This window comes from Chiloscyllium plagiosum, unplaced genomic scaffold (genome assembly GCF_037043375.1).
Source record: "Chiloscyllium plagiosum isolate Xiang-an unplaced genomic scaffold, Cpla_swu_hap1 HiC_scaffold_3, whole genome shotgun sequence".
NCBI lineage: Eukaryota > Metazoa > Chordata > Chondrichthyes > Orectolobiformes > Hemiscylliidae > Chiloscyllium > Chiloscyllium plagiosum.
The window spans coordinates 39,335,936-39,359,872 of record NW_028270141.1 but is presented as its reverse complement, the minus strand read 5'-3'; the positions used below and the strand labels follow the sequence as shown (position 1 = coordinate 39,359,872).

General features: G+C 41.8%; 1 protein-coding gene across 6 annotated transcripts in view; it reads left to right on the top strand.

Annotated features, from left to right (window-relative positions):
* The window catches only part of fbxo16 (F-box protein 16), a 60,596-nt gene that overhangs the window by 31,530 nt on the left and 5,129 nt on the right, over positions 1-23,937 (top strand). For 4 of the 6 annotated variants that reach the window (XM_043680357.2, XM_043680374.2, XM_087978521.1 and 1 more), the window contains 3 exons: positions 1,697-1,902; positions 2,608-2,710; positions 21,675-21,900. In XM_043680357.2, coding sequence (XP_043536292.2) covers positions 1,697-1,902; positions 2,608-2,710; positions 21,675-21,900 — 535 coding nt within the window. Of the gene's footprint in view, positions 1-1,696; positions 1,903-2,607; positions 2,711-21,674; positions 21,901-23,364; positions 23,473-23,937 lie in introns of all 6 variants that reach the window. The other 2 variants (XM_087978510.1, XM_087978516.1) reach the window with 2 other exon arrangements.

Genomic DNA, 23,937 nt, shown 5'->3' with positions numbered 1-23,937 from the left:
AGTTGCCTTAGGCAATACAGTTGCATACTGTTAATCATATATTAACCATTTTGAACACGTGATGGCTTGCCTGCCGACTACCAAGGGAGGTATGCTGAAACTTTATGGGTCTCTGGCTTGGTTTGATCTGGAACTATGTCCAATCTGCACTCACACTTTAGGAAGAAAGAAGGTGTATTTTAATTTATAGATGGAATTTTTAGACAGTTTTAGGGATGAGGGGGCTTCATTACCTGAGATGCTGGTATTGTTTCCCTTAATGCAGAGTAGGTTAAAGGGAAATTTAATGCAGGTGCTCTATTTTGTGGGGTGTTTTGATAGTGTAAGTATGGAAACATGGGTGATTTACTGGTGGAGGTTAATGGATGATTTGATGGTGTGGAAAAAAAGAAGCATTCCCCAGTTATGTGTAAGAGCATTTCTGGACATAAAGAAAAGAAAGGTAGAGCAAATATGAGGACTTTAATGGTGCAATGGAAATGTCTGAGCCAGAAGGCCTGGGTTCAAGTCCCACCTGCTCTAGAGGTATATAATAAAATTTCAGAACAGGTTGATTAAAAAAAGTGAAGCAATTATGTTCATGCCTTAGTATCCTTGGAGAGGGAGCACACTAGTATCCACCATACTCTCCATGTCTTTAGAGAGAGGTGAAGTGCCTTATCTGTCCCTCCGATAGTATTTTGATTAAATCTCCCTCTCTCCATATCCTTCCCTTGCCTTTGGTGTCTTGTACTGCTCCTGTTGGACTTTGCAGGTAAAGTGACCACTAATTGCAAACATGGATGATTTAGTGGTGGTTGATAAAGTTGGAATGGGACACAGATGATGGGAAAACAGCTGTGTGTGAAAAAAGAAATAAAAACAGTAGATCAAATAAGAAGAACCTTTCTTCAATGCCAGAATAGTCAGTAAACAAAGAACAGAGATTTAAGATAGAGTCACAAAATCCCTACAGTGGGGAAGAGGCCATTCCATCCATTGGGTCCACACCAACACCCTGAAGTGCATCTCACTCAGATCCAGACCCAAACACTGCATTTCCCAGGGCTAATTCGCCTAACTTGCACATCCCTGGACACTATGGGCAATTTGACATGGCCAATCCACCTAAATTGCACATCTTTGGAATGTGGGAGAAAACCAGAGTACCTGGAGGAAACCCACGCAGACATGGCGAGAACGCGCAAACTCCACAATTTCATTTGCCCGGAGTGGAATTGAACCCAGGTCCATGGTGCTGTGAGCCGCCATGCTGCCCAAGTGTTTGGGTAGAAAAGAAGCAGAGGGGAGATGAGCAGAATTCTTTCTATGCAACACCTCATTATGATCTGGATTAATATGCCAGGAAGTGTACTAGATTAAATAATAGCTTTCATCTAGGAATTGGAATAATATTTGAAAAGGAGTAAGTTTGGACCTTGGGGGAGAGTAGGTAATTGAGTCCAATGGGGTACCTCCTCTGAGCCAGCACCAGTATATTGAATTGAAAAGCCTCTTTCTGCATTGTACTGTCCAAGACTATAGCTTTTTTAAATCACATACTCAATTTAAAAAAAAGTGCTTGCCTGATTCTGTGGTCTTGGAAAGGTTGTAGAGGAACTTGTAATCAACCTTTTTACCTTTCCTACATCAAACTTTATAGCCCATGGACTGATGCCACAAACTTGCATTTATTCATCATTTCTCCTATTTCCAGACACCACCCAGTGATGAATTTATTGTGGTGGATGTCCATCCATTACCAAAGGATCCTGTGGATCAGAAGCAGTTGAGAATGACATCAGCTCGACCCCAACCAGGGAAAGTGCAGCTTGAGCACCCGCCATGGCGTGACTCAGACCGACATCCAACAGACACCATACGTTTCAACTACCTGGACAACTGTGAACCCATTGGGGAAGCGTAAGGAAACCTGCTATAGGAGGTATCGGGCTACCAGCAGGGAAGGGAAAGGACATGTTCAACCGTGAGGGGAACCTCTGTGTTTCTATCATTGCAGCATGGGAAGCTGGAGGACACCACATTGAGATCACATAAATAGCCTGAATGCACAATTATGGGTGTATTCAGTTTGGTTCAGATACAACAACAAGAGAAATTGGAAAGGAATACTGGAACCCAATACATTTTTGAGTATGAACCTGATATGTGCCTTGGAAATAGTCATTTTAAAGAAAAGAACTGAAAAAAAAGAGTTAAATAATTACTATTAAGATTTGATTTTGGATCAATATGTACAGAGTACTCCAAAGCAAAAGACTCAGTAATTTAATGCATAAAATTACCATTTTGTTTTATTCATTTCACATATAGTTAAACATATTAATCTGACCATCAAAAACATGAATACATTTTTTAAGATGAACAGATTATTTTCTTCAGTTGAGTGTGTAGCTTGATGTTTGGCATATGTTAGTAGGGATTATTGTGAAATATCCATTATAAGTGATCACATAGCGATAAATCTCTTCCAAGAAACTTTCCACACACTTTGCTGCAGATAACAGGTCAGCCTTATGCCTATTTCATGTGTTCTATGACATTACTTTCTATTAATTCTTGAATTAATAACATTATTCTTGAATGAGAGTTGCTGTATTTTTCCAGGAGAAAGAAGGGAGGTGGAACTACCCCGACTCTTGGCCAACAGGCTCGTGAAAGAATGAAGCATCCATCAGCAAACTACAAAATGAGGAAAGCAAAATCGCTGGTAGGTTTGCTACAGTTCCTCCTGAGCTTTCTTTAAGGAAAAAGTAAAGTAAGTTAAATTGACCTGGGAGAAAGAACGAATCAAATAACCAATGCTGAAATAGCAGGCCACTTTATTCTGCACCCACAAACTTCAATGGAAAAAGGAATTGGACACAAGGAATACAAACTGTCAAATTTGGCTGTTGTCTGGTTCTACTTTTAGTGAAATCGAGTTTCACCCTCTGAATGTCCCACCTACTGGTGTCTAATTCACTGTCCCTTCCTAAATTTTTAAGCAGGATCAAAATTGTCAATTCAAGGATTATTGATCTTTTATTGATGAGAGTCAGTTAAATGAAGCTGACTTCCTATACTTAGCAGTGGGTGGTGGGATGCAGTTTTCAGGTTTGCACTAATGACCTGGGTCCTTTCTCAACAAACACATGCATTTTCTGGATCAGTGGTGCTGGAAGAGCACAGCAGTTCAGGCAGCATCCGAGGACAGGCAAAATCGACGTTTCGGGCAAAAGCCCTTCATCAGGAATTCCTGATGAAGGGCTTTTGCCCGAAACGTCGATTTTGCCTGTCCTCAGATGCTGCCTGAACTGCTGTGCTCTTCCAGCACCACTGATCCAGAATCTGGTTTCCAGCATCTGCAGTCATTGTTTTTACCTCAAACACATGCATTTGTCTAAGCAGCACCTTTCAATTCTAAACATTGCTTGTTTGAACTTCGGCCAATGTCTTCCTAATTTGCCAGAAGGCAACCCTTCAATCAAGAATAATAACTCAAAGCAGTCTCAGGCACAACTTCCATAGAGATAGTGTATAATATGAGGAAAGGATATTGAATTGATGACCAGCATGACAGTGCCTGTTGCTCTTTTAACTCCCCTTTATTGAGTCTCAGAAATGTGTGATTTCCAGTGGTGCTGTGAGCAAAGAAAGAATCTAAAGGTCCATTTGGAGGTGGCAGAAATGTCGTTGGATGTTGTGGTTTATGCGAAGGTTGGTAGGGTGGAAGGTGAGCACTAGGGGCGTTCTGTCCTTGTTACGGTTGGAGGGGTGGGCTTTGAGGGCGGAGGGCGGGATGTGGATGAGATGCGTTGGAGGGCATCTTTAACCACGTGGGAAGGGAAATTGTGGTCTCTAAAGAAGGAGGCCATCTGGTGTATTCTGTGGTGGAATTGGTCCTCCTGGGAGCAGATATGGCATAGGCGGAGAAATTGGGAATACGGGATGGCATTTTTGCAGAAGGTCATCCGACGACATTTCTGCCACCTCCAAATGGACCCCACCACCAGGGATATATTTCCCTCCCCACTTATTTCCGCTTTCCGCAAAGACCGTTCCCTCCGTGACTACCTGGTCAGTCCACACCCCCGAACAACCCACCTGCCCTTCCTGGCACCCTCCCCTGCCACTCCAGAAATTGCAAAACCTGCACCCACACCTCCTCCCTCACCTCCATCCAAGGCACCAAAGGAGCCTTCCACATCCATCAAAGTTTCACCTGCACATCCACCAATATCATTTGTTGTATCCGTTGCTCCCGATGCGGTCTCCTCTACATTGGGGAGAGCCTCCTAGCAGAGTGCTGTAGGGAATATCTCCGGGACACTCGCACTAATCAACCCCACTGCCCTGTGGCCCAACATTTCAACTCCCTCTCCCACTCTGCCGAGGACATGGAGGTCCTGGGCCTGCTCCACCGCCACTCCCTCACCACCCGCCGCCTGGAGGAAGAACGCCTCATCTTCCACCTCGGAACATTTGAACCCCATGGCATCAATGTGGATTTCACCAGCTTCCTCAGTTCCCCTTCCCCCACCTCACCCTAGCTCCAGCCTTCCAGCTCAGCACTGCCCTCATGACCTGTCCTACCTGCCTATCTTCCTTTCCACCTATCCACTCCATCCTCCTCTCTGACCTATCACCTTCATCCCCACCCCCATTCACCCATTGTACTCTTTGCTATTTTCCCCCATCCTCTGACCTATTACCTCCATCCCCACCCCCATTCACCTATTGTACTCTATGATACTTTCTCCCCACCCCCACCCCCCTTTCATTTATCTCTCCACTCTGCAGGCACCCTGCCTGCATTCCTGATGAAGAGCTTTTGCCCAAAACGTCGATTTTCCTGCTCCTCAGATGTTGCCTGACCTGCTGTGCCTTTCCAGCACCACTCTAATCTAAAGGTTACTAATCCAGACCTACAGTTCCGCCCTCACATCATCCAACTGCTTCTTGATTAATTCTAGTTTTGTACTTAGTCATTCAAAAAACATTCCAGTTAGTGAAGAATTTGTTCTATACTTTTGTTCCTCTCCTGAAGTCACAAATTAACTTGATTTGATTAACTTAAGAAGTGAGTATCACTGACAAGTTCAAAATTTATTGCCCTTTTTTAATTGTCCCTGAGAAACCGATGCTAACCATTCTTCTTGGATCGCTGCACCGATGTGGTGTAAGTTATCTGTAATGCTTGTTTCTGTAGCAGTTTGATACAACCAAGTATTCTCTGAAATAGCTTGATAAGCCTTTTAAGAATCAGCCAAATTGCTGTGGTTTGTGAGTCATGTGTAGACCAGGTAAGGATGGCAGATTTCCTTCCCTGGAGGACTCAGTGAGCCATGGATTTTATGTAAGTCTGGTAGATTCATTATCGTTGTTAACAAGACTATTTTTCTGATACCAAATCTTATAATTTGTTTAATTTAAATTCCCCCAACTGCCATGGGAATCTTTAAACTTGTGTTGAATGTTGTATATTTAGCATGGATTGCAGATTGACTAACTTGTAGAGGCCAGAATGATGGGATAAAGGGGGCATTTTTAAATTGGCAACCTTTCGCTAGTGTAGTGCCACAGGGATCAATATGTGTTCACAATTGTTTACAATGTATATTATTGACTTGAATGAAGAAAGTGATGTACTATACCCAAGTTTAAGGATGGCACAATGTAGCTATGCAAGTGCTGAGGAAGACAAGAAAGAATCTATAGAGGGTATAGCCAAGTTAAGTGAATGGGCAAAAACTTGGCAGGTGAAAAATACTGGAGGGAAAATGTGAAGTTATGCCCTTTGACAGGAAGAATCAAAGAGCTGAGTATTATTTAAATGGACAACGATTACAGAAAGCTACTGAATAGAGAGATTTGGGAGTCCTCACCCATGATTCACAAGATGCTAGCATCCATGTTCAACAGGTATTAGAGAAGGCAAATGGAATGTTGCCTTTATTTCAAAGGGAATGAAGTATAGAAATAGGAAAGTGTTGCTAAAACTGTACAAAGCACGAGTCGGACCACAGCTGAAATACTGTGAACAGTTTTTGGCCCCTTTTCTAAGGAAAGATTTACTGGCATTGGAGGCAGTCTAGAGAAGGTTCACTAGGCTGAAACCAGGTATGGAAGGATTTTCTTATGAGGAGAGGTTCAGTAGGTTGGGCCTGTACTTGTTGGAATTAGAAGAATAAAAAGCAACCTTACAGAAACATACAAGATTCTTAGGGACTAAACATGATGGATGTGGAATGACTTTTTTTTCCCTGTAGGAAAATGGGGAGAAGACTCTGCACCAGATTCAATCTGATCTTTATTGAACTGGGGGGATGATGAAACAGAATGCCCAGGCCAGACAAAAGGCTCTTCTAAGTGAAAGAGACAGTTGACTTGATGGATGAAGTTTGGTGTAGGAACCACAGGAATAGCCCTGCATGGGTAAGAGTCATGGTCGACGCGAGATCAGGTCCAGTGACATATAAAGTTCAGGTAAGTATGACAGCCCTGAACAAGCATGTGGACCATACGAAAGCTGCAAACTCGCAAACGGTGCAGGAGCAAAACGTGCCCAGTTCCTCAACAGCCTTTCTGACTATTCCAGAACCTGAGTTCTCCCTTTCCATCAGCATTGAAGATTCCTTGAAATCTGAGATGGATACGGCTGATCTAACTTTTGAGATGTTCCTGGCACAAGAAGCAGGCTACGGTGCATTACACGCCACCCATATCAGAGGCCAAGTTGGAGGAACCTGACCTGGTGCTAAAATACTCCTAGGAGGAGCTACAAAGAAAAGAACAGGCCTATGCCCTCAGACTCAGAGGGGGAGGAATATAGTGATTATAACGAGGTCAACCAGGTAGTCTTATAGAAAATGAGTTCCTTGACTGGGGCTGTTAATCTGTTCCAATCAGGGAGCCCTGGCTGCCAGGTAAGAACAGGAGTTTAGAGTATTCTGTTCATTCTGAGAGTTGTCTCTGAAGGAGCTGAATCAGTATCAAGGTCTCTCCCCATGTAACTAAGGAATGGCATGGTGATGGGCTGCAGGCCTCTGTGGAGCTATTTCAGTTAGTTAATGATAAGTATCGGCGCTGCCTCGTGCTCCCACGAGGAGGTTGAACAGTTCATCCACTTTACTAACACCTTCCACCCTGACCTCAAATTTACCTGGACCGTCTCAGACTCCTCCCTCCCATTCCTAGAACTCTCCATTTCTATCTTGGGCAACCGAATCACATGGACATTTACTATAAACCGACCAACTCCCACAGCTACCTAGATTACACCTCCTCCCACCCTGCCCCCTGTAAAAATGCCATCCCATATTCCCAATTACTTCGTCTCCGCCACATCTGCTCCCAGGAGGACCAGTTCCAATACCAAACAACCCAGATGGCCTCTTTCTTCAAAGACCGCAATTTCCCCCCAGACATGGTCTACGATGCTCTCCACCGCATCTCCTCCACTCCCCGCTCCTCCGCCCTTGAGCCCCGCCCCGCTAATCACCACCAGGACAGAACCCCACTGGTCCTCACCTACTACCCCACCAACCTCCAGATACATCGTATCATCCGTCGTCATTTCCGCCGCCCCCAAACAGACCCCACCACCAGGGATATATTTCCCTCCCCTCCCCTATCAGCGTTCCGAAAAGACTACTCCCTCCGTGACTCCCTTGTCAGGTCCACACCCCCCACCAACCCAACTTCCACTCCTGGCACCTTCCCCTGCAACCGCAAGAAATGCAAAACTTGCGCCCACACCTCCCCCCTTACTTCCCTCCAAGGCCCCAAGAGATCCTTCCATATCCACCACAAATTCACCTGCACCTCCACACACATCGTTTACTGCATCCGCTGCACCCGATGTGGCCTCCTCTATATTGGGGAGACAGGCCGCCTACTTGCGGAACATTTCAGAGAACACCTCTGGGACACCCAGACCAACCAACCCAACCACTCCGTGGCTCAACACTTCAACTCCCCCTCCCACTCCACCAAGGACATGCAGGTCCTTGGACTCCTCCATCGCCAGACCATAGCAACACGACAGCTGGAGGAAGAGCACCTCATCTTCCGCCTAGGAACCCTCCAATCACAAGGGATGAACTCAGATTTCTCCAGTTTCCTCATTTCCCCTCCCCCCACCTTGTCTCAGTCCCAAGTCCCAACCCTCGAACTCAGCACCACCTTCCTAACCTGCAATCTTCTTCCTGACCTCTCCGCCCCCACCCCCACTCCGGCCTATCACCCTCACCTTAACCTCCTTCCACCTATCGCATTTCCAATGCCCCACCCCCAAGTCCCTCCTCCCTACCTTTTATCTTAGCCTGCTTGGCACACTTTCCTCGTTCCTGAAGAAGGGCTCATGCCCAAAACGTCGATTCTCCTGCTCCTTGGATGCTGCCTGACCTGCTGCGCTTTTCCAGCAACACATTTTCAGCTCTGATCCCCAGCATCTGCAGTCCTCACTTTCTCCTAGTTAATGATAAGTAGTTCATTACAGTGAATGGTTGAAGAACAAGGATGGATGAATTAAAATTAAAAGGGGTCAGGTTTAAAGATAATGATTCTGAGCAAAACATTGTTTTGATGAAAGGTATTGTTTGGAGAAAATAAACAACAAAATCCATTACATTCTGGTTACTTGATATTCTATAAATCATTCACCTTTTAAGAAATGCTTTTGTGGAGCAGGTGATTTCAAGTCACAATTATTGAAGATTATAAAGGATAGTTAGCACAAAAACAGGCCATTCAGGCCATTCCCTCAAGTGTCCTCCCATCTACCCTTATTTATGATCATAACAATCTATTCCTTTCTCACTCATATCTTTGTCTACTCTTAAATAGATTTGCACTATGAATTTCAAATGCTCAGTATGGTAACGAGTCCTTTGTTATTTGAGTAAATAAATTTCTCCTGAATTATCTTTTGGATTTTTTGGTGACTATTTTATATTCTAGTTATTGCTCTTCCCCACTAGAAGAAACATTTTCTGGTTATCCACCCTATCAAAGCCTTTAATAATTTTATGGATCTTTATTAGGTCACTCCTCAGTCTTTTTTCAAGATAGAGAGATAGAGTATGCCAATCATTTCCTGATATATATATATATCTGTGTATTTTTAATATCATCCTTGTCAATGTTCTCTGCATACTCTGCCCCGATCTAACCAGAAATACACCATAAAACTGTAAGATAGAGGAGCAGAACAAGGCCATTCGACCCATCAAATCTGCTCCATCATTTGACCATTGCTGATGTGTTTCTCAATCCCATTCTCTTGCCTTCTCCCTAAAACCCTTCATTCCCCTTACTAATCAAGAACCTATCTATCTCTGTCTTAAAAACACTCAAAGATTTGGCCTTCAAAGTCTTCTGTGGCAATGAATTCCAGAGATTCACCACACTCTATCTGAACAAATTCCTCATCTCCGTTCTAAAAGGTCACCCCTTCATTCTGAGGCCATCTCCACGTGTCTTAGTTTCTTCTACTAGTGGAAACATCTTCTCTAACCCTGTATTCTCTCGTCCTTCTAAACTTCATTGAGTACAGATGCAGAGACGCTCCTCATATGTCCAGCCCTTTATCTCTGGGAACATTCTTGTAAACCTCCTTTGACTTCCTCCAAGGCCATCACATCCTTCCTTAGATACAGGGCCTAAAACTACACATAATATTCTGAATACAGCCTGACCAGAGTCTTATACAGCCTCAACATTATACCCCTGCTCTTATATTCTAGCCTTCTTGAAATTAACGATAATATTGCATTTGCCTTCCTTACTGCCAAGTAAACCTGGCATATCAACCTTGTGGGAATTTTGAACTAGGACTCCCAAATCTCTCTGTGCTTCAGATTTCTGAAGTCCATTTATAAAATAAACCTTGCCTCTATTCTTCCAATCAAAATGCATAACCTCACACTTTCACACATTGTATTCCATCTGCGACTTCTTTGCCGCTCTCTGAACCTGTCCAAGCCCTATGCAGCCTCCCCACTTCCTCAACACTACCTCCCCTCTACCTAACTGTCATTTGCAAACTTAGCAACAATGCCCTCAGTTCCTTTGTCCAAATCATGAATGTGAAATGTGAATAGTCATGGTCCCAACATTGACCCCTGCAAAACTCCACTACTCACCAGCAGCCATCCTGAAAAAGACCTTTATCTGGATGTATGTTTGCTCGCTGAGCTGGAAGGTTTGTTTTCAGACGTTTCGTCACAATACTAGGTAACATCATCAGTGAGCCTTCAGTGAAGCGCTGGTGGTACGTCCTGCTTTCTATTTATGTGTTTAGGTTTCTTTGGGTGGATGATATCATTTCTGGTTCTTTTTCTCAGAGGATGGTAGATGGCGTCCAAATCGATGTGTTTATTGATAGAGTTCCATTTGGACTGCCATGCTTCAAGGAATTCTTGTGCATGTCTCTGTTTGGCTTGTCCTAGGATGGATGTGTTGTCCCAGTCAAATTGGTGTCCTTCTTCGTCTGTATGTAAGGATATTAGGGATAATGGGTCATGTCTTTTTGTGGCTAGTTGATGTTCATATATCCTGATGGCTAGTTTTCTGCCTGTTTGTTCAATGTAGTACTTGTTACAGTGTATGCAAGGTATTTTGTAAATGACATTCGTTTTGCTTGTCATTTGTATTGGGTCTTTTAAGTTCATTAGCCGCTGTTTAAGTGTGTTGGTATGTTTGTGGGCTACCATGATGCCAAGAAGTCTGCGTAGTCTGGAAGTCATTTCAGAGATGTCATTGAGGTAGGGTAAAGTTGCTAGGGTTTCTGGGTGCATTGTGTCTGCTTGTTTGGGTTTGTTGCTGAGAAATTGGCGAACTGTGTTTATTGGGTACCAGTTCTTCTTGAATATGCTGTATAGGTGTTTCTCTTCTGGTCTTTGTAGTTCCTTGGTGCTGCAGTGTGTGGTGGCTCGTTGAAATATTGTCCGAATGCAGCTTTGTTTGTGGGTGTTAGGATGATTGCTTCTGTAGTTAAGTATTTGGTCCATGTGTGTTGTTTCCTGAATGTGAAGTGGGTGGTAAACACAGGTCCACTAGCTTGACGATGGTATCTTTACTGATGACGTTGGCGCTGTCTTGTGTTTGTGTCTTTGGTTCTTCTACTAGTGTAGTCAGTGTTTCGTTGGCCAGGTTGATGTTAATGGATGTGAACAGGGCTGTTACATCAAAGGAGACCATTATTTCATCCTCTCCTACCTTGGAGTCTTTGATGGTGTTCAGGAATTTTTGGGTGGAGTGGGTGGAATGGCGTGAGTCTTCTACTAAGTGTTTTAGTCTTCGGTGGAGTTTCTTGGATAATCTGTACGTTGGTGTTCCAGGTAGTGAGACTGGGGTCTGAGGGGGGGCTCCTGGTTTGTATACTTTGGGTAGTCCGTAGAAGCATAGTGTGTTGGATCCATCTGGTTTCATTCTTTGGAATTCTGTCTTTTTTAATTCTCCTGATTTCTGAAGTTTTTTGAGTAAGGCTGTGATTCGGTGCTCTAGTTATGGGATCGGGTCTATCCGATCTTTTGGTAAGTGTCAGTACCTATAAGCAGTGCGTTCGCTTTCTCATAGTACAGAGGAACCTCGATTATCCGAATAATGATTGTCCAGCAAGATTGCAAGGTCTGGATGCTTGGCTAAATTATCTTATTCAGCATTGGATTATCCAGAATTCCGATTAACTGAATAAAATATTCCCTGCCTGTGTCTTTTGGATAATTGAAATTCCTCTCTAGTCTGTTCTGTTTAAAATAACAGTCATGCGTCCTTTCTCTATAGGTAGGATTACAATGTTTTTATCTTTTTTGAGTCCTTCTGGTGCTTTCCTTACTTGTGTATTGAGTGGGTTTCCTTTTTCCTGTTTAAAGTTGGTGCAACTGTCAATCTTATGGTCTGTTGGGTTTCTTCTGTGAGTCCGTTGTCTTTCAGAGTTGATTCTAATGCTGCTAGGAAGTCCTTTTTATCCACATCTCTGTAGGTGTAATTTAATCCTCCTACTAGGACGGACTTTTCTGTATCTGTTGGAGGTCATTCTGATAAGTTTTTATCCAAGCCTCTGTGTTGTCTATGATGTTCTTTTGTGTGAGCTTGTGTAGTTTTTCCTGGAGAGCTAGTTTTTGCTGCTGTTTGATACTTATGGTTCATTGTAGTGTGTCTGTCCATTCACAGTCTGTCGCCTTAGTGAGTAAAGTTTTTTGATGCAAATATCCCGATTGTATTTACAGAATCGGTTGTGGGCATCATTAAGCATTTCTCTAAGCATTCTGCGGCCATTTTGTTCTGCTATTCTTTTGGCTAGTGGGGTGTTGAGTGGAGGTTTGTATTTAAGACATTTTGGTTGTCCCACCGACCGAAGTCTGCCTTACAGTCCTATAATTTCCCATCTTCTGCTTCCCCGCTTTCTTAAACCGTGGTATTGCATAAATCATTTTCCAGTGCTCTGGGACCCTCCCTGACTCCAGTACTTCCTGAAAGATCACCAGCAATGCATTCAGAAACTCCTCAACTCTCTCCTTCAGATCCCAGTGGTTTAGTCCATCTGATCCAGATCATTTATTCACTTTCAGACCTTTCAGCTTCCCTATCAGCTTCTCCTTAATGACGGACACCACATTCACCCTCTGCCCCTGACCCTCCTGAAGTCCTGGTATGCTACTGGTGTCTTCCGCTGTGAAGGTAGCTGCAAAGTACCAATGCAGTTCCTCCACTCTAACCAAGTATTCTGTAAGTTTAAATTAGATTTCCTCTCATCTTTCTAAACTCCATTGAGTGCAGACCCAGAGTCCTCAACTACTTCTCATATGTCTGAGATCATTCTTGTAAACCTCCTTCAAACCCTCTAAGACCACCAAATCCTTCCTTAAATACAAAACTACTCTCACTATTCCAATTGCAGCCTGACCTGAGCTTTAGACAGCCTCAACAGTACATCCCAGTTCTTATATTTCTTTGTTTCCCATTATTACTTTTCCAGTCTCCTTTTCAGAGGCCCAATATCCACTGTTGTCCCTCTGTCCTTTATAAGTCTAAGAAAATCTTGTGACCTTCTTTTATATCATTCACTAACTTACCTTTATATTTCATCTTCTCCCTCTTATTGCTTTTGATTGTTGACTTAGAGTCATAGAGTCATAGAGATGTACAGCATGGAAACAGACCCTATTGGACCATTCCATACCCATAGCACTCTTTGTGTGAAAAGGTTGCCCCGTAGGTCTCTTTTATATCTTTCCCTTCTCATTCTAAACCTATGCCCTCTAGTCCTGGACTCCCCGACCCCAGGGAAACGATTTTGCCTATTTACCCTATCCATGCCCCTCATAATTTTGTAAACCTCTGTAACGTCACCCTTCAGCCTCTGACGCTCCAGGGAAAACATCCCTAGCCTGTTCAGCCTCTTCCTATAGCTCAAATCCTCCAACCCTGGCAACATCCTTGTAAATCTTTTCTGAACCCTTTCAAGTTTCACAACATCTTTCCAATAGGAAGGAGACCAGAATTGCACGCAACTTCTGCTGGTTTTAAAGGCTTCTTAATTCTCTGATTCCCACTAATCTTTACCACATTCTATATTCTTTCTTTTGCTTTTATGCTGTCTATGACTTCCCTTGTCAGCCATCGTTGTCTCGTCCTCCCCTTAGCATGTTTCTTCCTCTTTGTATGAATTTCTGCTGTGCCTCCGAAATTACCCTCAGAAACTGCTGTCGTTGCTGCTCCACTGTCTTCCCTGCTAAGCTCCCCTTGCAGTCAACTTCGGTCAGGCTCCTCCCTCATTTTTGTAGTTACCTCTACTCAAGTGTATAACCATTATATCTGATTCTAGCTTCTCCCTTAAAAATTGCAAGGTGAATTCTATTATAGTATGGTCACTGCTTCCTAGGGGTTCTTTCACTTAAACTCCCTAAATCAAGTCTGCCTTATTACCCAACACCAAATCCAGAATTGCCTGTTCCCTAGTGGGCACTAGTACCACAAGCTTTTTTGAGAAACCATCGCATAGACATTCCACAAACTCCTTTCCTTGGGACCCACTACCAACCTGATTTTCCCAGTCAACCTGCATATCAAAGACCCCGATGATTATTATAATAGTGCCTTTTTTACATGCCTTTTCTATCTCCTGATTTATTTTCTGCCCACATTTTGACTACTGCTAAGAGGCCTATACATAACTTCCATCAGGTTCTTTTTCTCTTTGCAGTTCCTCAACTCTACCCACACCTACACCATCTGACCCTAGATTGCTCTTTACTATCAATTTAATTTCATTTCTTCCTAACAGGTTAACTCCATCCTCTCTGCCAATCTGTCTGTCTTTTCAATAAGACCTGTATCCTTCAATATTTAGTTCCCAGTCCTAATCCCCTTGCAGCCATGTCTCTGTGATGTCCACAACATTATACCCACCAATTTCAATCTATGTTACAAGCTCATTTACCTTGTATTGTATATTGAGTGCGTTTAAGTACAACACCATCTTGTATTGACTGCCCCCCTTCTCATAGTTGTCCCCTTATCTGCTGTGCCTCAGGTTAAATTCCTGACCCCTTCCATACTCTCTGTCCTATCATTTGTTGTAGAAACTTTAATAATCTCTCCTGAGCCTTCCCCCATACCCCCACCCCCCACTTTAAATTTTTCTCTAATTTTTTATGCAAATGAACTCATCCCTTACTATTTAGTTTAAAGCTGAATTTGTGTTGCTGGAAAAGCACAGCAGGTCAAGCAGCATCCAAGGAGCAGGAGAATCGACGTTTCGGGCATGAGCCCTTCTTCCAGCAACACATTTTCAACTCTGATTAGATTACATTAGATTACATTACAGTGTGGAAACAGGCCCTTCGGCCCAACAGGTCCACACCGACCCGCCGAAGGGTAACCCACCCATACCCCTACATTTACCCCTTACCTAACACTACGGGCAATTTAGCATGGCCAATTAACCTGCACATCTTTGGACTGTGGGAGGAAACAGGAGCACCCGGAGGAAACCCACGCAGACACGGGGAGAATGTGCAAACTACACACAGTCAGTCGCCTGAGGCGGGAAATGAACCCAGGTATCTGGCGCTGTGAGGCAGCAGTGCTAACCACTGTGCCACCGTGCCGCCCAGATCTCCAGCATCTGTAGTCCTCACTTTCTCCTATTTAGTTTAAAGCCTTATCCACAGCCCTAGTTTTGCAATTTGCCAGGAATCTGGTGTCAGCATGATTCAGGTAGAGCTTGTCCCATTAGAACAGCTTCTTCCTCCCCCAGTAATGGTGCCAATAGCTTCTTCCTCCCCCAGTAATGGTGCCAATGTCCCATGAATCCAAACCCTTTGTTTCCACACCAATGTTTGAGCCACATGTTTACCTCTTTAATCTCATTGATCTTGTACCAGTTGTTCATGACTCAGGTAGTAATCCAGAAAGTATTACCTTTTTGCTTCTGCTTTGTAACTTATCCCCTTGCTGCTCATATTGCTTCAGCAGAACAGTTTTTGTATTTCTACCTATATCATTTGTATCTATGTGGACCATGACAACTAGACATTTTCCCTTCCACTCCAAGTTCCTCTGCAGTCCAGATGAGATATCCTGACCACGGACATCCGGCAGACAACATAGCTTTTGGGTCTGTTGCTCCTGGCCACAGTGTCTTTTCCCTGACTGTACTATCCCCAATTACAACTACATTTCTCTTTTTTTTCCCCATTCTAGAATAGTTCCCTATACAATAATGCCATGGTTAGTTTGCTCATCTACCTAAAGCCTCCGTTCTCATCTACACAGGGAGGAAATATCTCAATGCTGTTAGACAAGTCCAAGTGCTGAGGCTCTTTTAGCACTATTTCCTTGATCCCTGTACCTGCCTCGCTTGCAGTCACATCCTCCTACCACTGACTGAATTCAAGGTAGTGAATCTAAGGGAAGTGACTGCCTCCAGAAACACAGCGTCCGTCTGTCTGTGTCTGTGTGTGTCTCTCTCTCATGCAGTGTTTGACCTTTGAACTCCACCTCATCAACCCTGGGCTGGGTTCCCCGTCCCTATGCACCACAGTAAGTTCTACCAGCGTCCGCATCACACAGATACAACACATTGCTTGGTCCTGCATCTCTATTTTATTTAAGTTTATTGGCAATTTTTATTTAATTTCCTGCTAGCCTTTTTGTTTGTGACCTCTAACAATTTCCTCTACTACTTTTGTTCTGAAAGTCACCTATAATACATAGTCGAATTAGCAGCCCTTACCAACCAATGAACCTTGTGGTTATCCTGTGATGTCACTTTTTCTTTAGTGCCCAGCCTCTGTTCACGGACTTCAATTTATCCTGTTAAAAGACCTTACAAACTGTGAACCAATAAAGTTCACCTTTTCCCCTCTGTACCGAATTTTCACACTGCCTCCAAAGTCCCCAAACTATATACTCACTTGAGCTGTGTCTCACTGCAGATGTGATCTCTCCTTTCTGACTGTATGCAGCCTACTGCAGTAATCTATAGATGTGCTCTAACCAAGGTTTGATACAGATTAGCAAAACATTTCTACTTTTCATTACTCTCCTTCTAGAATTAAAATATAGGCCTAAATTTTTGCCCATGACACAGGAGCAATTGCAACATTTGCCAGCTCGGCAAGCCCAGTCTGGTAATAAAGTGCCGAAAAATTGTGGTCTTCCTTTCCTGGGGGCCAGGTTATCTGAAGTGAGGTCATATGATGCCATAATAAGTGCAAGGTCTTCCCAGTACAGAAGTGACCTTGGCAGGAGTCCTGCATCAATGCTTTCGCACAATATTGGAGGGTTTTTTTTACACAAACAAAATGAATCATAAAGCAGCTCTCACCACACACACCTCTATCCCCCTACCCTGCTTCCATATCCCATCATACTCTCAATACCAACCAATGCCCCCCCACTCAATATTGTATGTCCTTGTACTACCATGTCATCTCCCTCAGTATCCATCACAAACAAACTTGAATTCTGTTTCATGCTGGGATAAAATAAAGTTTGTTGTTTCAGAATTAACTTAAAAATAAACTTACTTAGAAAAACCCATGCATTTACATGCATTCAACTATGTAATCCCTTACAAGTGTCTTAATCCCTTATTAAAAACAAGCATTGGAATTCATAATCTTACTTCAAAGAATTCATAAATACTTTCAGGTTAGAGTCATACAGCATGGAAACAGACCCTTCGATCTAACCAGTCCGCACCAACTATGTTCGCAAACTAAACTAGTCACACCTGCCTGCGTTTGGCCCATATCCCTCCAAACCTTTCCTGTTCATGAACCTGTCCAAATATCTTTTAAATGTTGTAACTGTATCTCCAACTACTACTTTATTTGGCTGTTCATTCCACAGAGTAATCACTGTCTGTGTAAAAAAATTTACCCTTTAATTCCCATTTGAAATCTTTCTCCTCTCACCTTAAAAATATGCCTCCTGGTTTTGAACTCCCTCACCTAGGGAAAAGATTCTTTTAATTCACCTTATCTATACCCCTCATGATTTTATAAACCTCAATGAAGTCACCCCTTAACCTACTACATTCTCGTGAAAAAAGTCCCAGCCTTTCCAATCTATTTTTATATCTCAATCCCTCCATTCCCAGCAACATCCTTGCAAATCTTTTCTGAACCTTCTCCAGTTTAATAATATCTTTCCTATAACAGGGCGACCAGAACAGCACACAGTAATCCAGAAAAAAGCCTCACCAATATCCTGTACAACCTCAACATGACATCCCAGCTCCCATACTCAAAGATCTGAGCATTGAAGGCAAGTGTGCTAAGCATCTTCTTAACCACCCTGTCTACCTGTGATGCAAATTTTAAAGAATTATCTACCTGAACTCCTGGGTCTATCTGTTCTACAGCACTACCTAAGATCCTACCATTAATTGTATAACTCATGTCCTTGTTTGTATTACCAAAATGCAATATCTCACATTTATCCAAATTGAACTCCATCTGCCACTCTTCGACCATTGACCCAATTGATCAAGTTTTTTTGTAATCTTAGATAACCTTCTTCAATGTCCACTATGGTGTCATTTGAAAACTTACTATACATGTCTTCAAATCATTTATATAAATGACAAGCAAAAACGGACACAGTTCCAGTCCCTGTGGAACACCACTGGTCACAGGCTTCCAGTTTGAAAAACAATCCTCCACTACTACTACTCTCTGTGTCCTACTGTAAAGCCAATTTTGTATCCAATTGGCAAGCTCACCCTGAATCCCATGTGATCTAACTTTACTACTTAGTATATTCTGCAGAACCTTGTCAAAGGCTTTACTGAAGTCCAAGTATACAATGTCTACTGCTCTGCCCTCATCAAATTTTGTTTACTTCATTAAAATACTCAGCCAAGTTTGAGACATGATTTCCCTTGCACAAAACCATGCTGACTATCCCTAATCGATCCTTGCCTCTTCAAATGCATGTAAATCCTTTCTTTCAGAATCACCTCCAACAACTTACCCACTAACGATGTCAGACCCACAGGTTTATAGTTTCCAGGTTTCTCCTTACAGCATTTCGTAAACAATAGCACAATGTTAGCCACACTCCAGTCCCTCACCTGTGTTTATAGAAGATAGAAAGTTCTGCTAGAGGCCCTAACTTCCCACAACATCCTGGGGTACACTTGGTCAGGTTCTCAAGATTTGTCTACCTTTATGTTTTCTAAGACCCACAGCATTTCCTCTTCTGTAATGTGAACTGTTTTAAAAACATCAACATTTATTTCACTAAACTCCATTTCTTTCTCAACAGTAAAAATAGATTCGAAATATTCATTTAAAATCTCTCCCATCTCCTGATGTTCAACCCAAGGATGACCTTGTTGATCTTCAAAGACTCCTACTCTTTCTCTAGTTGCTCTCTTGCTCTTAATGTATTTGGAGAATCTTTTTGGATTGTCTTTAACCTTCTCCACCAAGGTTATCTCATATGCTCTCTTTGTCTTCCTGATTTCCTTCTTAAGAATGTCCCTACACTCTTTATACTCTTCAAGAGATTCAGTTGATTCCAGTTATCTATATCTATGATTCTTTTTTATTATTGACTAGAACCTTCCCCAATCTTATCAGCCTTGCTTTTCACTCTAACAGGAACATAATGTCTCTGAACTCTTGTTATCACACTTTTGAAGGCTTCCCTTTATCTGCAAACAGTCTATTCTAATCAATTTTTGAAAGTTCTTGTTTCATACCCTTAAAATTTGTGTTACTCCAATTAAGAACTTTAACTTTTATGGAAGACCTATTCTTTTCCGTTATTATTTTCAACTAATAGTATTATGATCACTAGTGATCCCCTATTGTGTCAATTGAATTGTGAAATAGTAGACACAGCATTATCAGAATAGAGGGTTGATAAATCAGTCATGTTACATTAATCCAATAATGCTAATCTTCAGGCTAACTTTGATACACTGAATGAAACAGCAAGCAATATCTTTCTGATATTCCAGGCGGCTTTAAAAAACGTTTTAAAGTCTGTGATTTATAAATGCTTCACGACTTGACAGTTGCTTTTGACACTTAATGAATACTCTGACAGTTCTTTTTGATACTTCTGACAGTTATTTTTGAGAATTCTTTTGACACTCTGGCAATTAATTTTGACAGATCTGTTGACAGATTGTATCTGCACTTTTATGTGCATTTGTTTCGAATTTTAGCAATCACAATGGGCACCTTACCTCCTAAAGTACACCTGACCTGCGCCAGTGGTGTGCCAGGGCCTATTCAAATGCTACCTTAGCTTTCCAAAATGGTAAAGTAAAGAACGGGGTGTTGGAGATATGGAACAAAACAGAAATTGCTGGTGAAATTCAGCAGGTCTGGCAGCAACTATGGATGGAAAGCAGAGCTAACGTTTCGAGTCCAGTAACTCTACATCACAAATGATAGCAGCGAGGAAAAGGTGGTATTTTTGCTGAAGATGAGGTTAGGAGGTTAGGGTGAGATAAAAACGGATAGGTGGAGATGGAGCCCAGAAAGAGAGAGAGAGAGATAAGAAAATGATCGGCAAACAACATTGATAATAGACCAGGACAGAAGAGAAGCTGAATAAATGATTACGAGAACTGAGAGTAGGAGAGAATGGGTAGTCTGTGCTGAAAGCAACCCAACCAAGACTAGGTTTTGGGGGTGGGTGAAAAACATGGAAGGATGGAATCAGGCTGTAAAGGTATTGAACTTGACGCTGAGTCCTAGAGGCTGCAGGGTCCCCAAGCGGAAAATAAGCATGCACTGATGCTTACTAGAACATATCAGCATATTGGCGTGAGAACACAGTGGTATGTTGAAGTGGCAGATAACTGGAAGCTTGGGGTCATTTTCAGCATTCAGTTTTTCCTAACTGCCAGCAGTTCTGATGAAGAGTCACTGGACTTGAAATGTTAACTCTGCTTTTTCTCCAAAATGGTACCCCACATCTCCAACAATTCTATAAAGTTCAGTCTTACTTCTGCTGGGTCTAATCTATGCATGTTGTGTTTCAGACACAAAATCGAATTATCAAAATCGCACAGCAGTGGAGGCAGCCGCTGGTTTATATGGGTAGTTGCTGCCGCAAAATGCACGTGTTATTCCCATCACAGCCTTCCATTTTTAAGTAACATACCAGTAAAATGTTTTATTTTGTTCAATGTTGCTTGATAATTTAATTTTATAATTCCTCTTTGCCTTCCTTATTGTGTTTTTAACTTCTCTCCCAATCTCATCATGTTCAGTTATGTTCTGCTCTCTTAATGGATAATTCTTTCCAAACTATCAGTTGTTCCATTAGGTCTTTATCCATCCATGGTCTCCTGATTGTATTTAATTTGTTCTTTCTTTTTAGTGAAATATATCTTTCTAGCACTCTGTTGGACATCATTGTAAATGTTTCCCATTGTTGTCTTACATTGTTTGCCAACATGGTTGTCCATTTTACTCTCCTCAGTTCTATTCTCAGCACCTCAAAATCAGCTTTCCCCATCTAGTAATTTAGGTCCTGTCAGTTGTATGTCCTTCTCCATTGTCATTTTAAAGTATATATATATTATGTTCACTGTTGCCTAAGTGCCTATACTATTTCCGTTTATGGGGGAAAAAAAGGGTTTAATAGCAAGAAGGTGAATGTGGTATAAGGGAAAAGGGTGAGAGAAAGAACTCCCAATTATGTTTCCTTTCATAGCCTCAAGATGTCCCAAAGCATTTTGCAGACAAAAAATGAGATACTTATGAAGTATAATTGTTATTGTAATGTTGAGAACCAGAGCAGATAATTTGTGCGCAGCAAGGTTTAACCAATACCAGTGGAACAATCATGACATAATCTGCTTTAGTCATGTTGGCTGAGGGTCAATATTGGTCAGGATACTGACCAAGGGAAAACAATTCTGCCTTTCTCTGTAAAATTTATTTGAAAACAATTTTTGAAAAAAAAACCTTCTTTGAAAAAAAATGTTAGATCATTTATATCTAACTTAGGGGCTCAATCTTTAATCTCAATACTAATTGAGGCGTGCCATGCCACAGTGATCCAGTCAGATCAGATCAACTCAGCACTTTAACACCTTCTTATCAACCTTATCCATTATGTCTACAGGCAGCTTGCCTGTCATGAGTTTCATTTATTGTAACCACCCTCTGTATTTATTTTCAAACACTGCCGATTGTTTCTTGGCTCAGATGTCCATGTCACTTGACTTCAATGCAAATCAGTTACGCCAAGTGCGTCCTCTCTGGGCATGTCAAAGTGCGATGGGAGATTTTAGTTCCAAGGAGGAGGTCAAGGCACGAACTCAGAGTTCTGACTGGAATGCCGGGATTCGTCCTGCGCCAGTTCGATCTGCCATACAAACAATGAGCGAGAAGGGGCAGAAAGCGTCACTACGGACCCAGAGAAGTGTTCCTTGTGAGTAACCATTATTATTGCATTATTGACCTTTTCAGTTGTATTTGACCAATGCTAGTAATAGCAAGTTATGCAACCCAGAACTAGTTTATCAGCAATGAAAATTGAAAGAAAAGAAAGCTCTTGTATTTGTACAAGAACATAAGAAATTGTAGGTCACTCAGCCTCTCAAGTCTGCCCCAAATTTTTAAAAGATCATGGGTGATCTGCCTCAGGCCACAACTCCTCTTTCGTACCAGCTCCTCATAGCCCTCAACTCTTTGATTTTTCAACAATTTGACTACCTCCTCTTTAAATATTTTCAGTGATCAAGCCTCCACACTTCTCTGGATAGAAAATTTAAGACAATTACTCTGCTGTGAAGTAAGAAATTCCTTTGCTTCTTAGTTTTAAATGTTTAAATCTTAAGTATCTCCTTATTCTGCAATTGTGTCTCCTTGATTGAGATTCTCCCACAAGAGGAAACATCTTAAGATCTATCTTGTTAAGCCTCCTTAGAATCTAGTATACTTAAATAAGATTCTAAATTCTTTGAAACTATTTAGCCATTCTTAATAAGTCAACTCCTTCATTCCAGGAATCAACTTAGTGAATCTCTTCTGAATTGGCCCAAGGTCAGTATATCCTTTCTTAAGTAGGGTAATCAGGACTGTACGCATTACTCCAGGTGCAGCTTTGTTAAACCCTGTGACAGTTATAACAAGACTTACCTATTTTGAAACTCCCAACACCTAGCAATAAAGCCCAAAATATGATTTACCTGGCTGCATCTGCATGCTATCTTCTTTGGTTTTCACACCAAGATCCCTCTATACTGCACTACTTTGTAGTTTCTCTCCATTAAATAATAGATAATTTTTAATTCTTCCTACCAAAGTGCATGACCTCACACTTCACTCAAATTAAACTCCATCTGCCAGGTTTTTGCCCACTGACTCAACCTATTTATATCGCTTTAGAGATACGTTATGTCCTAATCACATCATGTCCCCCCACATAGTTTTGTACTGTAAGAAAACTTTGTACATCACACTCTGCCCCTCCCAACAAATCAGTAATATAGATAGTAAATAATTGAAGCCCTATGACCGATCCTTGTGGCACTCCACTAGTTACATTTTACAAACCTGAAATAGACCTATCAATCCCAATTCTCTTTCTTCAATGTGTTAACCAATCCTCAGTCTACGCCAATACATTTATCGGACTCCTGTGAGCTTCTATTTTGTGTTATAACCTTTTACGTAGCAACGTATCAAATGCCTTCTGGAAACCAAAACATCCTACACCTGCAAATTCCCCTTCATCAAAGCTACTTTTCATGTCCTCAAAGAACTCAGGCAAGTTTGTAAAACACAATTTCCTTTTCATAAAACCATGTTGACTCTGATTGCATTAAGTTTTTTTCTAAATATCCTGAAATTTCCTTCTTAATAACTAACTCTGGTGTTTTTCCAAAAACAGATGTTAAGCTAACTGGCCTACAGTTTCTGATTTTTAACCTTCTTCCCTTATTGAACAGGGATGTCGCATAAGCAGTTTTCCAATCTGCTGGAACTCTCCTAGAATTCAGTGAGTTCAGGAATATTTTAACCAATGCCTCCACTATCTCTATAGCTACTTATTTTACAACTCTAGAACGCTGGCCATCAGATCCTGGTGGCTTGTATGTCTTCAGTCCTAATAGTTTGTCAAATACCTTGTCCCTCATGATAGAGATTGTTACAAGACCTTTCCTCCCATTAGAACCTTGCTCATCTTTGGAATATTTTTCATGCCCTTCACCATAAAGACTGATGCACAATTTTGTTTAAAGTATCTGCCATTTGCCTGTTCTCCATTATCTGTGCTCGAGTCACATCCTCCCAGAATTCCACAATCATTTTAACTACTTCTTTTTATATACATAGAAGCTCTTATTGTTTTTTATATTTCTTGCCAGTTTACTTTCATCTCACTTTTTAGTCATCTTCACTAGTACCTATATTATGCATTTCCAATTCCCAGGCCTACCACTAGTTTACATTGCTTTATATG